The sequence below is a fragment of the Malaclemys terrapin genome, chromosome 9 (assembly GCF_027887155.1).
Source record: "Malaclemys terrapin pileata isolate rMalTer1 chromosome 9, rMalTer1.hap1, whole genome shotgun sequence".
In the NCBI taxonomy this organism is placed as follows: Eukaryota; Metazoa; Chordata; order Testudines; family Emydidae; genus Malaclemys; species Malaclemys terrapin.
The window spans coordinates 93,268,502-93,285,602 of NC_071513.1; the positions used below are offsets into that span (position 1 = coordinate 93,268,502).

At 39.9% G+C, this 17,101-nt stretch overlaps 1 protein-coding gene across 6 annotated transcripts in view; it reads left to right on the forward strand.

Moving 5' to 3' along the window:
- NAALADL2 (N-acetylated alpha-linked acidic dipeptidase like 2) overlaps nucleotides 1-17,101 on the forward strand; it is an 899,698-nt gene that overhangs the window by 659,575 nt on the left and 223,022 nt on the right. For all 6 annotated transcript variants that reach the window (XM_054039851.1, XM_054039853.1, XM_054039852.1 and 3 more), the window contains 3 exons: nucleotides 2,350-2,442; nucleotides 9,507-9,712; nucleotides 15,969-16,088. In XM_054039851.1, the coding sequence (XP_053895826.1) occupies nucleotides 2,350-2,442; nucleotides 9,507-9,712; nucleotides 15,969-16,088 (419 nt within the window). The remainder of the gene's footprint in view (nucleotides 1-2,349; nucleotides 2,443-9,506; nucleotides 9,713-15,968; nucleotides 16,089-17,101) is intronic.

The following is a 17,101-nucleotide window of genomic DNA, read 5'->3' on the forward strand; positions in this document are numbered from 1 at the left end:
GTGGCAATTTGAGCATCTAATGATGGATTTAAAAATCCTATTTAATCAACATATTTGAAATTGGACCCAAATATTCTCAGTGTGAGCCTGGGGCAAGGTTTATTTTTAAATGTGAGCCTAATCATTATTTCAGCTTCTAAATAAGTGACTTTGCTCTTCAATAGTGCTGAGGACTGAACAGCTCCCATTACATTCAGTGGAAAACTGCTGAGCACTTTTGTCTTTATTTGTGTGATGGGTAACCATGATCGGAACAAATGGTTATGTATATTAGCTAGATAACAATTAGCAGGTTTCAAGTCAAGAGAACGTTAAAAGAAAAAAAATAATCAAAAATATTAATGATATTGATAAATCACTTTCTTTTCTTTTACTTCTGAAGTACTTTTATGGCTTAGATAAACTTAAAGTGTATTTCAAGCAGTATTAAGCTAAAATCTTCTTATAGCTTGCCAGAGAATTTAGGGAAAAGAGATAATGTTGTCAAGACCTTTAAAGTCTTTCATCAGACACGTAGCATCAGGAACCGAGATTTGTTGTCAAAACTGTTTAAAGAAAATTAGATTTTACTTTTTTCTGTATATGCCATGGAAACCCCCTTGAGCCTTTTTGTCAGGTGTATTAAGCCTTAAAGCCTAAGCCACTTTAAACTGGAGTACTGTACAGTATGTCTATTCATTTTATTATCTGATTCCAGAACATATCACTTGCCAGAAAAAAAAATTGTGTTGCTTTGTTGTCAGTTCAAGTCTCAGTAGCCAGTGTTGATTAAGACACTGACTCAGAAAAGCATTTAAGCACATGGTTAAGTCTAGTTGTCTTGTGGGGCTTAGCATGTGTTTAAGCTTTGTTGAATTGGGACCTAATAAAACATACCACTATTAAATGCTGTAGAATTAGAACAAAGAAGTCAAATCAGCTTTGGCTTGAAAATGCTTTAAAAAAGAATGAGCAGTTCGGCTCTAGAATGGTTTTATATCCAAAATGGGTCTTGGGAATAATTTGTAGAGCATATACCAGAAAGTGTTTTCAAGTTGTATTTTATAAAAGCCAATGCTGGGAATTCTTTGGATTCATTATTGTGCAAAGCTAGAAATTCTAGTTGAAATTCCAGGTTACAATTTGAGGTTTTTACAAAGCATATAAAACAACCAAGGCATTCTTCTTCAGGAGTGTCAGTAACACGTATGGCAATACATGTCAGAAGGATAAGGTTAATCAGAACACTAACCTTAACATCGTATGAGACAGGACTCACCATGGAAATTATCAGTGGTGATTATATACTAGTAGGATCTGAATTTTCGATTGAACTGCACTCATAACTTCCACTGACTTCACTGGGCATTTCCATTGCACTCTGTGGCAGAGCCAAAGTTCTTATTAAGTTCTTACTGAGTTCTTACACAACAGCATATTTATTGATGATACTGAACATTTTGCCTGCATAAGGCATTGAGTAATAATTTGAAGGTATGACCTGTCATTTATTTTTTTAAACTATTTTCCTAAAAGCAAAGGAAGAATCTCGGCATTGTTGGATCTGCTTCGATCATTAACCGGCCATCCATTTCTGAGGTCTAGGAAATGAATGAAACCGAAATGATTTTATTCTGAATATAATTTTAAAATCAACTCATTACAAAAATATCAGAGAATGAACCTGAACTTGAAAATCTTTCTGATAGACAGACACAAGTTAGTTTTATTTTACGTATTCCAATGCACTCATCATTTAAACACTCCAGACAGCTCAGGGAGCAAGACTTGAAAACAAACTGTTTAAGAAAATACAACACCGGAAGGATAATAGTCTGTGAGCTTAAGAACAAAACAATCTTTCCACAGAACATTTTATTTTGGTTCAGTCAGTTTTCAGAAAAGGATGTTGATACTGACTTTGGCTCAATTATGCTATTAAGATGTAATTCCAAACATCATGGTGCTGGGGAGCTCCTTAAGAGACTAGAATTGACAGCCCGTATAGGGATGTGACTTGGGTGTGTCCTCCTCTAGTGGTGACTGGGCCACATGCACAGGTTGATGAGGCTACTATAAGCTCAGTGACTAGAGCTGAGTCTTTCAGCTCAGTCAGTAGAGTCTCATGTGTTTGGAATCTAGAAGTCCCTTGTTCAGTCCCCACCGTTGAGGTACCTGAGTGTTACCTGAGTGTGGGAGATTGGATAGTTACCTTTTTTTGTCTGCAAGCTATGTAGTTTAGTAAGTGTAAAATATATTCCCCTCTTTCTGTGGGTAGAAGGAAAGAAGGGAAATTGATGGCCTACAGGATTCTGTGGTTTGATAAATGCTGATTTAAAATGTTCGCATTTTTTGTTTTTATCTCAACAGAAAAGAGAATAATCAGTCTAAATGTTCAGACAGTCCCAACATACAAGACAATTTCTAATGTTATTGGGTATTTAAAGGGATCTACATTTCCCGGTAAGTAGACCTCTATGACTTCTATTATTACCTTTATTATTATTAATTATGTGTACAACTGTAATCCTAGGGACTGCAATAAAGTATCATGTTCCTGTTGTGCTATTCAAATATTCAATTAAAAAGGCTATTATAGCTCCAAATACTTTGATTTATGCCAGGAAACAACAGGAGGATTAAATAGAGAATTGGTTAAAAAGCAAGGAGAGATGGTACCAGTACAACAAGCATGTTTTTGCACAATAAACAATAATTGTCTTTATAAACATTCATGATATTACTGTTTTGTCATTTATGTTAAGTAAATGTCTTAGGATTTCAAATTCTAGAAACTACTTCAGTGTTTGACTTGTTCTATCTAAGCAGTCTATCTGACCTTAGCAAAGGCTTAATTCTTCTTAAGTGTGGACTGTTGTTACATTATATTTTTAATTATATATTTGCTAGTATTGCAGGAAGCGGGTGCAGTATATCAGTCAAAATACTGGAAATCAACGTTTTTTCTTATGTTAGTGCCCAATCCATTTGCAAATTGAATGAATTATTTTTTTAAGAAGTAATTGAATGCAAGAATCTCACTGTGTGTGATTCGTATATGTAGCAGTGGATTGTACTGTGGCTCGATTGTGAACAGATTGTGAATAGAAAATAAGACCTAGAACAAGCTTTAGCCATGTAGTCCAGGACCTAGAACCTGCCATGTTTATAGTGGAGATGATGGACATGCAAACCTTTGCAGTTTTACCTTTGATAAAATTTAAGACCCAGTTCTGCAGCCTTCTTTATGTTAAGTAGTAGCCTATACCATGAGTATTCCCATAGATATCACTCTCGGAATAAGATACTATTCCACATGAATAAGGGTGGCAGAATCAGGCCTCAATAGCAACTGGGACATCAAAACACACTCAGCTCACAAAATTTCACTCAGTTCTAATACTAGTAGTAAAGCGTGCAATTATAACAGGTTTCAGAGTAGCAGCCGTGTTATCCGCAAAAAGAACAGGAGTACTTGTGGCACCTTAGAGACTAACAAATTTATTAGAGCATAAGCTTTCGTGGACTACAGCCCACTTCTTCGGATCCGAAGAAGTGGGCTGTAGTCCACGAAAGCTTATGCTCTAATAAATTTGTTAGTCTCTAAGGTGCCACAAGTACTCCTGTTCTTTTTAAAGAATAATAGTAATAAGAGGTCATCAAGATCAGCACAAGTAGAACATGAGTGGAATCTCCCCATGAGAATTCTTTGGCTGAAAGGAGGGAGGGCTACTTCAGCCAGTAGTGAAAGCTGCTGTTGTCTGATTGCTGTTTACCAGCATGTGACAGTGCATTGGTGGTGTCAGTCCAATTCCTAATGGATAAATGGAATCATTCCCCAAACCATCATCAGAATTCCCCGGGTTAGCACTCTTGTTGGCAGTCTCTGTAGAGAGATTGCTGATTTAACTACTCTGTCACAAGAGGTTGTCCATTAAGGTCAGGTTTGAGGCACTGAGGTGGAGTAATAGGGAAAGCTTTCATTATCTTGTCTGTCAGTGAAATAATGGCTGCATCTTGCAGCACTCTCAATTTAGCACCTTTCACCAGAACGAAGGCCATTTTATAAAAAAATGGAGAACAATTGCTATTTGAGTATTTAATTTCAATTAGAGGTTTTATTCCACAAGAACTTGTAATTGATGTTCTCATTTGCTGCATATTTGCAAATGGCTGTCTTGGATAAAAGGGTTGAACAGTAGAAAATGGAATGTTTAGAAAAAATCTGTCTACCGACTGAATTGCAAATTAGAAATAGGACAACAAATAAGAAACAAGCATGTATTCACCCCAAACATCAACTTCCTACAGTGCATCTTGTAATACTTTAATCAACTTCAATATTTTGTGTAACACGTGAAACTTAATGATAATATATGTAGGTACTTAAGCACATCCTAATTTTAAGAACATGTAGTCACACTGAAATCAAAAACAGACTCCAACGAGAGACTGCTGAGCTGGAATTGATATGCAAACTAGATACAATCAATTTAGGATTGAATAAGGACTGGGAATGGCAGAGCCATTACAAACATTGAATCTATCTCCCCTTGTAAGTATTCTCACACTTCTTATCAAACTGTCTGTACTGGGCTATCTTGATTATCACTTCAAAAGTTTTTTTTCTCTTACTTAATTGGCCTGTCAGAGTTGGTAAGACAACTCCCACCTGTTCATGCTCTCTGTATGTGTGTATATATCTCCTCATTATATGTTCCATTCTATATGCATCCGAAGAAGTGGGCTGTAGCCCACGAAAGCTTATGCTCTCATAAATTTGTTAGTCTCTAAGAAAAAAGAAACAGGAGTACTTGTGGCATGTTAGAGACTAACAAATTTATGAGAGCATAAGCTTTCGTGGGCTACAGCCCAGTTCTTTAGCCCACGAAAGCTTATGCTCTAATAAATGTGTTAGTCTCTAAGGTGCTACAAGTACTCCTGTTCTTTTTGCGGATACAGACTAACACGGCTGCTACTCCGAAATTAGTCTCTAAGGTGCCACAAGTACTCCTGTTCTGAAATCAATGGGACTCCTAGCTGGTATTGTAGCTGTATCCCTCCCTACTTGATGTTTTCCTGGCACATTTGTTACTTTGGCATTTTGATGTGGTTCTTTTTAGTTTTATGTGTACACGCTATTCTCCCTGGTGCTCCTATGAGTAAAGAGGGAAAGCCAAATTGATCCCTGGTGTAATTACACTGAAGACCAAGGAGCTGCATCAGGGATGGATTTTACTCCATAAAGGCTTCCAATTCTCAAGCCATCTGTTTTGATTTTTAGTTTGAGAAGTATTATAGACAGAGTTTAAACACTCTCCCAGAGTATTTGAAATCCAGCCATAATGTTAAAGGAATAAGGGAAAGCATAAATGTGTAGTTTATTTGCAGGCACTGTGGGGAATTTAAAAAAGTAATCAAACGTATGTGGGTTTTATAGACTGCAAGCAGCAAATGGTCTGCGACTGTACAAAAGGGAGGTGTAACTGACATAGGAAAACACTGTACAAAGTCACCTGAATTTCACCTTTTCTATGCTGCCCACTCCTTGCCTATCCTGCCTAAATCCTAACTCTCCACAATACTTGGTGGTTCTTCCTACTCCACTTGGGACCCACAGTTCTTATTTCTCTTTCCTCTCGTCATGCTCTCTCAGTTTCCTTGCCTACTCCAGCAGGTGATTGGCAAGAGAAGCTGCTGCTGCTGCCTATCCGCTACTCTGCTGTATGGGTGACTGCTATCCCTCATGTGTGCTCCTGCAGCCAGGGCCAGCTCTGGCTTTTTTGCTGCCCCAGGCAAAAAAGCCACGCGCCACCCTCCCACCCTCCCCCCAGCGGGGAGCGTGGCAGGGGAGGGCACCAAGCCCGGCCGCGGGCCCACCCTCCCCGTCCAGCTGGAACGCCGGGAGGAGGGCGGAGAGCCCGGCCGGGGCTCTGCTCTCCCCGTCGGCCAGAGCGCCGCGGGGAGGACGGTGAGCCCAATCGCGGCCCCGCTCTCGGGCCAGAGCGCCACACCGCCCCCCTCCAGGTGCTGCCCCAAGCACATGCTTGGTGGGCTGGTGCCTGGAGCCGGCCCTGCCTGCAGCCTGCTGCCTCTGGGGGCTTCTGTGCATATTCAGGTGCAAGGGGTGTGGGCAGGTAAGTAGCTTCAAAAGAGCCATCTGCTGCTGTCCATGCTCCTCTCCATCAGCAGGAACTTCCTGGAGTGAAGATGTCATTTGGCAGCTTTCTCAACCACCTACTAATTCTCTGCCATCTCCTGTGAGATCTCTTTCTATCTTTCTGCCATCCCTTCCTTCCATAGACCATTCAGAGAGGGTGGTGAAAGGTAGTCTTTGCATCCCGACTAATTTTTTTGTTATAACTAGGGTGACCAGACAGCAAATGTGAAAAATCAGGATGGGGGTGGGGGATAATAGGAGCCTATATAAGAAAAAGACCCAAAAATCGGGACTGTCCCTATAAAATCAGGACATCTGGTCACCCTAGTTATAGAAGTGGTTCCTGCAGGCCCTTGTGGGTCCCTAAGGAATACAGAAGGTGAAATTTACATCTATGAATGCCCTGTCTCCACTTGAGAGATGATATCCTCATGCTGGTTTAAAGTGTTAGGTCTTCCCATTGCCATTGCATTATATTAATAAGTTTTCCCTGGCACAGGATACAGAAATCTAATTACATTCGTTATATTTCTCATTATATTCAATTATGTATGCTTAGATTTAATTTTTGCTGACAAGCTGTACAATTTTGTTTTAATGATTCTGTGTCAGTACTACCCAGTGAAATTGTAATCTAAGAAACAGTTGCCTTTACAAATAGATTTTCATTTTTATATTTGTTTAAAAACACATGCAAACAGCCAGGCAATATGATTAAAAAGTGCTTATGTTGCAGATACATTGCAGCAACTTCTCCAGTAAAACATGATACAGCATTATTGTACTCTACTTAAACAATGTCCCTGGGTATTACATTGACCAAAACTCTGGTAAAAAAACCCACTTTGATGGAGAGGAGTTTTATAATTAGAGAGCGCATGTCAAATTCAAAAGTGTTTGTAGGTAGTAATCACAGAAAATATCCCCAAGGAATGTGTAGTATTTAATTTCATAGGCAATTTAACGTGTGGACAATTTAGCAAATTGACAAAAAACATGGATGAATCAGTTTGGATAAAATAAAGGATTCAAAAAATTCCAAGCCCCTTTTGCTCTCTAGAACCAACCTGACGCCCAGTGTTTTTTAGGATTCCGTCACAATCTAAACCGTAGACATGACACAAGAAGTGAGAATCGGGAAAAGGAATTAAAGTACAAGGGTCATAACTGATGGGTCTGTTTATTTATTAGCATCTAGAGCTGGCCAAAACTCAGAATTTCATAGGAAATCCTGACATTTTGAAATGCCCTTTCTGTCCAACTCAGATCAAAAAGCAAAATTTCTAAATTTCCTGTAAGACAAAATTAAAAACAAAAAGAATTCAGAAATATTGAAATTACTTTGTCAAAATGCTTCATTTCAATAATGTTGAAGTGCTTAATTTTGATAAAGTCAAAGTTCTTCATTTTGACTATTATCATACAGTCAAAATAATAACATTGATATGGAGTGCTTTCATAATTTTTCATAGAAAATGTTGATGAAATCAATATGTTCCCGTGAAACATTTCAGTTTAATCGAATCAGCATTTTCCAATGAAAAACTGTTTTGTCATAAAATTTTAAATTAACTCCATTAGAGTTGTTTTAAAAGATTGTCAAGTATGTCCAGAGCATTGGATGGATACTCTTCATTGTACTTTAGTATAAATCCAAATAAATAATATCACAGGTTTCTCATTTAAAGCATGTGAACATCTTGATTTGGTTTCTGTATTGGACCACACGTACTTCTATTAGGATGGTGTAGGTAAAGTAGAGAGAGTTGTATATATCTTGCACAAATCTTGGTATGATCATGCAAGCTTGTGTTAAAAGAAGAACAGGAGTACTTGTGGCACCTTAGAGACTAACAAATTTATTAGAGCATAAGCTTTCGTGGACTATAGCCCACTTCTTCGGATGCATATAGAATGGAACATATATTGAGGAGATATATATACACACATACAGAGAGCATAAACAGGTGGGAGTTGTCTTACCAACTCTGAGAGGCCAATTAATTAAGAGAAAAAAAAAACTTTTGAAGTGATAATCAAGCTAGGCCAGTACAGACAGTTTGATAATAGGTGTGAGAGTACTTACAAGGGGAGATAGAGTCAATGTTTGTAATGGCTCAGCCATTCCCAGTCCTTATTCAAACCGGAGTTGATTGTGTCTAGTTTGCATATCAATTCTAGCTCTGCAGTCTCTCTTTGGAGTCTGTTTTTGAAGTTGGTAGATTCTTTTGCGTAGAGACTGTCCGGTTTGGCCAATGTACATGGCAGAGGGGCATTGCTGGCACATGATGGCATATATCACATTGGTAGATGTGCAGGTGAACGAGCCCCTGATGGTATGGCTGATGTGATTAGGTCCTATGATGATGTCACTTGAATAGATATGTGGACAGAGTTGGCATCGGGGTTTGTTACAAGGATAGGTTCCTGGGTTAGTGGTTTTGTTCAGTGATGTGTGGTTGCTGGTGAGATCACAGATCTTGGGAGACAGACCTGTCCTCGCTTACAGACAACCCCCCAACCTAAAGCAAATACTCACATCACATCAGCCATACCATCAGGGGCTCGTTCACCTGCACATCTACCAATGTGATATATGCCATCATGTGCCAGCAATGCCCCTCTGCCATGTACATTGGCCAAACCGGACAGTCTCTATGCAAAAGAATTAATGGACACAAATCTGACATCAGGAATCAAAATACTCAAAAACCAGTGGGAGAACACTTTAACCTGTCTGGTCATTCAGTGACAGACCTGCAGGTGGCTATATTACAACAGAAAAACTTCAAAAACAGACTCCAAAGAGAGACTGCAGAGCTAGAATTGATATGCAAAAGACACAATCAACTCCGGTTTGAATAAGGACTGGGAATGGCTGAGCCATTACAAACATTGACTCTATCTCCCCTTGTAAGTACTGTCACACCTATTATCAAACTGTCTGTACTGGCCTAGCTTGATTATCACTTCAAAAGTTTTTTTTTCCTCTTAATTAATTGGCCTCTCAGAGTTGGTAAGACAACTCCCACCTGTTTATGCTCTCTGTATGTGTGTATATATATCTCCTCAATATATGTTCCATTCTATATGCATCCGAAGAAGTGGGCTGTAGTCCACGAAAGCTTATGCTCTAATAAATTTGTTAGTCTCTAAGGTGCCACAAGTACTCCTGTTCTTCTTTTTGCGGATACAGACTAAGACGGCTGTTACTCTGAAACCTGTCAAGCTTGTGTTGACATTACTTAAATATCTGTATTAGTAACACCATCAAGTATGGGCATAATGCATCCTTTATTTTTGGAATTATTTTACCGTTAAAGTCTAACTGAAACAAATGTTTTGATGATGTTGTTTTTCTTTTCAGATAGATATGTCATAGTTGGTAGCCACCACAACAGTGTATATGGTTACAGTGGACAAGAATGGGCCAGTAGCACTGCTGTCATCACAGCATTTATACAAGCCTTGATGCGAAAAGTTAAAAGAGGCTGGAGGCCTGATCGGACCATTGTTTTCTGCTCATGGGGAGGAACATCATTTGGCAACATTGGCTCATATGAATGGGCAGAGGTAAAAACTGTAAACAGAAAGGAGAGAAAGAGAGAATGTCATTAATGAAAACATTTGATGATGTAGCTATGGAAACTGTGAAAAGCAGACACTACAATATGGCTATATGTGGAAACCGCAGCTCTATTAAAAACTATTACTTAAGTGGGATAATAGTCCAAACTACCTGGCAGGGTTGTTCCAGTGCAGAACTCAACTGGCACCAATGGCCCGGGTGGACTATAAGCCTGACATTGAGCATGGAGGCCATGCCTGTTCTACACCTCAGACCTGCCCAGGGCCCTTGACTGGAAACCAAGGTTCCAAACTGTTCCCCTCCTCCATGCTGGAGGTTGGAGAGGGGAGCTGCATGATGCATGAGCACCATGGAAACATAATGCCCCACTATGCAGTGCTGTACTCATGTCAGTGTCCATCCAGCCTACTGAGTTACATGGACCTCAATTTGGACCCTTTGAACTCATTATCCTATTGGAACCACGACAGATGCTTCTGGTTGAGATTTTTCCTCCCTCTCTTTCCTAGCGCCATCGAAGCTGCACCCTGGTTAGCTAGCGAGATGACATTTGTTTATTGTGGAAAATGATTAGGAGAATTATATTTTTAGTGGAAAAAAAAAGACTACTGATAGGGCATTTAACTAATTGCATAAATACTCATAGATCAGACAGCTTCAAAAACACATTGATTAGAGCTGATAGAAAAACAGGAGGATAAGAGGGGAATTTACGATTTTTGGGGGGGAATGGTTCTCCACAGGGTGTTTGAAGGCCTGTGGATGTCTCTGTTTATCAGTCACACTACCATGCTGTAGTCCAAAATGTCACCTTCAATGCTATTCTTTCCAAAAATGAGCAACATCAAAATAAGGTGATCTTGGGATAAATGACTGATATATTGTGACTATGATTGGGGAGGTTTGAATAGTAGGAAATAAAAAGGGACCTGAACCTTCATCCAAAATTAAAGCTGAAACCAAATAAGATATAGAGAATCATTTTATTAATTTAAAATATAAATGTCTATTTCATGTGTGTATATCTGCTCTCTCTGTGTGTGTGTATGTGTTTAATTCAGCAGCCATGAACATCTCTATGGACTTCTCCTTTTTAATCAATCAAATGAAATCCATTGGAATCTTATTTAAGCTGGATAGCATTGTTTGATAAGTTATCTTCATCAAGTTTATTTGCCATTCTGTTAAACCTAACAGCCCAAGGAATTGTGTGTGTCAGATTGAATCTAACTTTTAAACACAAATGGGTCGAAAGAGCTACTAACTATGGGGACGCTAAAATGTGTATGTGATGAATAGCTTGTATGTATGGAAACTACCAGTGCTCTCTCATCCCTCATCCAACTGTCTCCTGGGTGCTCTTTCTCTGAACAAAGCCTGGAGTTGGAGTTATAGTGAGAGTGTGTGTGTGTGTATGTATGTATTGGAAGTGGTAAAAATAGCTCAAGAATGTCTTTTTAGAAACAGAAATTACTGTGGGTTTTGTGAAAAGAGCCTATGCTTGAGAAATTTCCATCCCAGTTTTTCAGATTTAGAGGGTTCACCTATGTTTTACATGTCTGAGCCCATTTAGTAAGCTGTAATGGGAAACTCTATTAATCACAATAATCTGTGGCCACATACCATCCATATACTATAGTAATCACTATGACAGACACTCTGGTCATTGGCTAATTGCATATTATCTGTCAATGGAATAGAACTCATCAGGGCGGTGCTGGAGGAGGACTTGGAGGGGGCTATAGCCACTCCAAAATTTGCCTGAGCCCCCTGTAGTCACCCCTTAGCAACTGCCACTCTCCAGCCACTCAGCACTAACAGCAGAGTGGATGGAGTGGTAGCTGCTGGCTAGGCACCCAGCTCCAGCAGCAGTGGAAAAGTAAGCCCAGGTGAGGGGCTGAGCAGCCCAAGAGTAGGCCCCAGCTCTTGTCCCAGCCTGCCGGAGTGCGCTGCCCAGGGCAGTGGAGGGTCTGAGGCTCCCCACAGTGGCCCAGACTGACCTGCTCTGGCCTGGGCTTCTGGGCCCCTCCCCCCATGGTCACTGCTTCCCAAGGGCTCTGCCAGCCTTAGAGCTGGGTCCCTCTGCCCAGGTTGCTCTTACCAGCTGTGAGCCACCAGGCCTATGATTGGCCTATGAACAGTGGGCATGGCAATGGGGCGGGGCCTCACAGGGAGGCAGGGCTTCATGGCAAGGTGGGGTGCAGCCCTCCCCCCCCCAATTTTCTGTCTAGCTCACCTAAACACCCCCACTGGGAAGAGGCTGGCACCACCCATGGAACTCATAACCTTGGGCTCCAGAAATGTGGCTGTGAACAAAAGGAAATTTAATAGGCAGAAGGCCAAGACTATAGTAGGGTTCAAAAAAGAACTAGATAAATTCATGGAGGATAGGTCCATCAGTGGCTCTTAGCCAGGATGGGCAGGGATGATGTCCCTAGCCTCTGTTTTCCAGAAGCTGGGAATGGGCAACAGGGGATGGATCACTTGATGATTACCTATTCTGTTCATTCCCTCTGAGGCAGCTGCCATTGGCCTCTGTTGGAAGACAGGATAGTGGGCTAGTTGGACCTTTGGTTTGACCCAGTATGGCTGTTCTTATGTTCTGAACAGAGCAGCCGTGTTAGCTCACCCAACCAGTTGATGGAACTGGTAGAAACCTGATCAGGTCTGATGTATAGTTCATCCTTTATTATTATTAAGCTTGATTTTTATATATAACTTTGATGGATAATATCAGTGTTTATTTTTAAGCATTATTTCAATTTTTATCTATTTAAATGTTCAATTATGGGCCTTAAGCATTGTATTTATTTTTTGTATTGATTTGAACGTTCACAGTTGCAGGAAATTATGAGGGGTCAGACAATGGGTAGGGGCTCAGACAATAACTATTTAACAGCGCGAATGTTGAGAGTCAAAAATTAAAGCTTTGTTGCCATTAAAACACAAATTGTCAATATCATATATCAAAATATACAAAATAAATAAACTAAATTCTCAAGTTTCTAAATTCTAAATTCTCAAGCAGCATTTTTCATACTTTGCCTAGCTGTAAATTTTGATGATCAATGGAGATATTTTTTGTTGGTTTGTGTGCATATGGTGAAATCAACATTTATTGATAAAAATCTAATTTATCCAAGCCTATTTATTAAGTATTGCTTGTTAAGCCATAAGTGGTGCTTGGAATTGTATCTAAAAGATGACATTGTCTAAATGGAAAAACAACACAAGAAGCACTGTGAGACCAAGAGAGTGGTGATAGCTTAGAGGGCTTTTCCCCACTCATCAATGTTTAATATTTGTGAGCGTCATAGGTCATCTTCTTGTTCTGCATCTGCCACTTGTAGAGTTTGTTCTGTTGATTGTTCTCTCTGAGGAACAAACTGTAGATGTCAACGGTTTCTGTTGAACTCTCCACTGTCAGTCTCAGCCACATATGAGCTAAGTGCTGAATTCCTTTTCTTTATGACAGCTGAGGTTGTCCATTCCTTTTCTCCATCCAGTTTGACATGAACACAGTCACGAGGTTCTTAACTGGCAGTTCTCTAACTGATTGACATCTGTTGTAAAAATGTTTACCTTTTTTACCCGATTTGGCTACTCTCTTCATGTCTGGGCCACTTTGGAGATAGATTCTTTTCCAAAGTTGGAACAGTAGTTCTGAGTTGTTATCCCATCAGGAGTTGTGTTGGACTACATCCAGTAACAGCTTTGGTGTTGATCTGTAACTCAGAAGGGCAAGGAATGGATCTTCCTGTTGTAAGATTTCTTTTTGTGGCTTTACAGCTCTATCAGCCTATCCATTTGCTTTTGGGTAATATGGGCTGCTAGTAATATGATCAAAATCATATTTCATTCAGAATGAGTTAAATTCAGCAGCAGTGAATTTTGGTCCTTTGACTGTCACTGACATGAGCAAAAGTGCACTTCAGTTTCTTGGTCACACTGCAACGTGTTACATCTTTCAAATATGTTATTCCTATATACATGGCGGGAAAAGTTCACAATGACCAGGTAATGATGTTCTCTAAATTCACATAAATCTTCCGTTACTCTTTTCCAAGGTCTGTCTGGTTGAGGTGGTGTTATTAAAGTTTTTGTTTGGTGTGTTGGTCTGTCAGCTCTGCAGTGTTCAGATGCAGATACTTTATTTTTTACATCATTGCTGATGCTTGGCCACCACACTGACTGGTTGGCCCATTTATGGCATTTAGTGAATCCTTGATATCCTTCATGGGGATGAGATTTAGGATTTCTCCTCTCATTTCATTTGGAATTATGATGCAATTGCCTTTAATCATGAGACCATTTGACTTTCTTAATTGTCCAGGCAACGCAAAGCTGTCTCCGGTCACTTCACATACTGGGCTAGCCACTCCTAATGTAATTTAGAACTTCCTGAAGTTGCGTGTCTGTCAAGGTTGCTTTTTGTAGCTGGTATATTCTCTTTTCTGACACTGGTCTGTAAGTATCAACATATGCTTTTATGTTGTCTTTGAGCTCACAGGTAGTTGAGTGCAATGCTGGGCTCCATGACAGAATGCCTGCTACTATCAGATTTTTCCCAGGAACATATGTAGCCATAGGCGCCAACTTCCCCTCTGCCTCGTGGGTGCTCGACCCGCCCCGGCCCGGCCTCTGTCCCACCACTTCTCGCCCCTGCACTGCCCTCGCCCTACCCCCATTCCACCTCTTCCCCCAAGTCCCCGCCCCTTCTCTGCCATCTCCCATGAGCGCGTTGCATCCCTGCTCTTCCCCCTCCTTCCAGGAAAGTCCTAAGCAGTGCCAAACAGCTGTTAGGTGGCAAGGGGGATGGGAAGTGCTGGGAGGGAAGGAGAGGGGAGGGGAGGGGGCAGGAGGTGGGGGGGGTGGCTTGGGTGCCAAGCACCCGCTAATTTTTCTCCATGGGTGCTCCAGCCCCAGAGGACCCACAGAGTCGGCACCTATGTAGTAATTGGGTTAAATCATATGAATCTTAGCAGTAGATGTTGGCATCTCAGCGGTGCTTGATGCAGGGCTGACAAAAGGCCACCCCAGCTGTATTAACTGCACTATACACTTTTATCTGCTGGGTATTCCCTGATATTTAGAAATAAAGTTGCAGACTAAGTAAACCACATCCAGTGTCTCCTGTCCTCCTCCTGGTGTAGGCGAACAATGAGAGAAGGAAGTTTCCATACATACAAGCCATTAATCGCGTATATGTTTTGGAGTCCCCATGACTAATAGTTGTTCAGTTATCACCCAGGTGTGTTTAGAAGTTAGATTCAATTTGACATGCACAATTCCTGGGCTGTTAGCTTCAACAGAATAGTAAATCAGCAGCAACTCAATGAAAATAACTTATCAGACATGCTATCCAGCTTAAATAAGATTCCAATGGATTTCCGTTGCTCAATTGAAAAGAAGAAGCCTGCAGTGAAGTTCCTGGCTGCTGAATTAGAATAATAGGTAAATAAAGGGTTAATTGCTTATCATTTGTTGGAAGCAGTTAGCACTTATCAAAACCTCATCCTTCCAAACTGATTATTCTTCAAAAACAAGAGAGGAGAAAAAAATCAAGTCGAAAGAATCCATGTGACTGAGTGGGAGCAAAATTTGTTTAGTTCCACTTCAAGTCAGCTTTACATCAGATGTAATGGTGCTACCCCCCTTCTGCTCAATATAAAGAGCCACTTCACGCAAAGAGCAGCTCATTATTGAGAAAGCAAAGAGGATCTTTTAAAAAAAATAATTGAAGTGGTTCATACATACTACTTCCCTTGTTTAAAATGTAATCAAATGACAACACTGGATAAATTATGCAATTCAAATCTGAATTTGGGCTCCTGGTCTGAAAATTCAAGTGCATTTAACTGTTTGATAATGATTACTTTTGAAGTTTGGCTTCTGTCAGGCGCAAGTTTAAAAGCCCTTCTTGTTGTTTCACAGTGTGTAATGTTTTCACTCTCAGCTTTGCAGCTATAGTCATTCTTAATTCCTCCAGGGCCTGTTTGCATTTTGTTCAGATGATGTGTGAAATGGAATTATAACTTTTGCTACAGCGAAATAAAACTCAAATATCCTTTGAAGTTTTTAAAATGATATTATAGGAAAATGAAGTTAAGTAATACTTAGGGAATCGTAGTGGAGGAAAAACATAGGGTATATTTTTTTCCCTTAAAGGAACTAAAGTAAGAAAACAAGCCTTAATTATAATCATGCATATTAATAACCATTGCTGTGCTTGTGTTGTAGGATCTCAAGAAAGTTCTCCAGAGAAACGTTGTGGCTTATGTTAGCCTCCATAACCCAGTAAGAGGCAATTCAAGTTTGCATCCGGTAGCATCGCCTTCCCTTCAGCAACTGGCAACAGAGGTTAGAGATATGATATTCTCCGTACAGCTCAGCTTCTCCGATGATACAATTCTTCCATTTATGTTGGTTGCTTTTACTTAATTTCACAATGAGATCCTTCTGAGTGAATACTGACAAATAGAGTTTAAGGCCAGAGGGACCACTAGACCATCTAGTCTGACCTCCTGTGTATCAGAAGCCAACACCACCACCCACACAACCAAAATTAGACCCAAGTCTTACAGCCCACAGGCAACTAGACTATTATGTGCCACAGAAAGAAAACATCTTCACTGTAGCCTTTTTGATATTCAGTGGCTGTTTTCAATCAAGTAAACACACTAACCAGACTTAAATACTTACCATACAGATTAAACAGTGGGCAGAAAGAATAACCTACATTTCTATACTAGCTCTACGGAAAGCTCTCAAGAGTTCATTATACTAAGTCTCACTACACTTGCATGCCCTTCAGCTTTTCTACTTCTTGGCAGCTTTAAAGTAACATATTTCCTATTCATTAGCACAATTCACATTTTCCTCTTCCTTTTATGATCTTTAAAAGCTGTTTATCAAATGACATTTAAACTTGTAAATTTACCAGCGGTAACATTTTGCACAAAGGGAAACAATTACTGCTCCTATAATCAGCAGTGTGTAAAGTCAATAGGTCAAATACTGAACTCTATTACAGCATTGTAGCTAGCAAGAAGTCATTGGAGTTATTCCACAGTTACCCTGGTGTAACAGGGCTCAGAAATTGGTCTAATAACCTTTCTATAATTTCTCAAAGGTTACAGAATTCAATATCATTTTAAATGAAATGGAAATATTTTGAAGAATGTTGAATGAAAACCCTACTAGAGCTGGGCAAATTTTTCATGCAAATAGATTTTTGGTTAAAAATGTGCATTCGGTGAATGGTTTTGGTAAATAAATAAATAAAAAAAATTGGAAATGCTGAAATGGTTTGTTTCAGCATTTCCAAAACAAACTATTTAAAATGTCTAAAACACCCTCCCCCTCAATGGAAA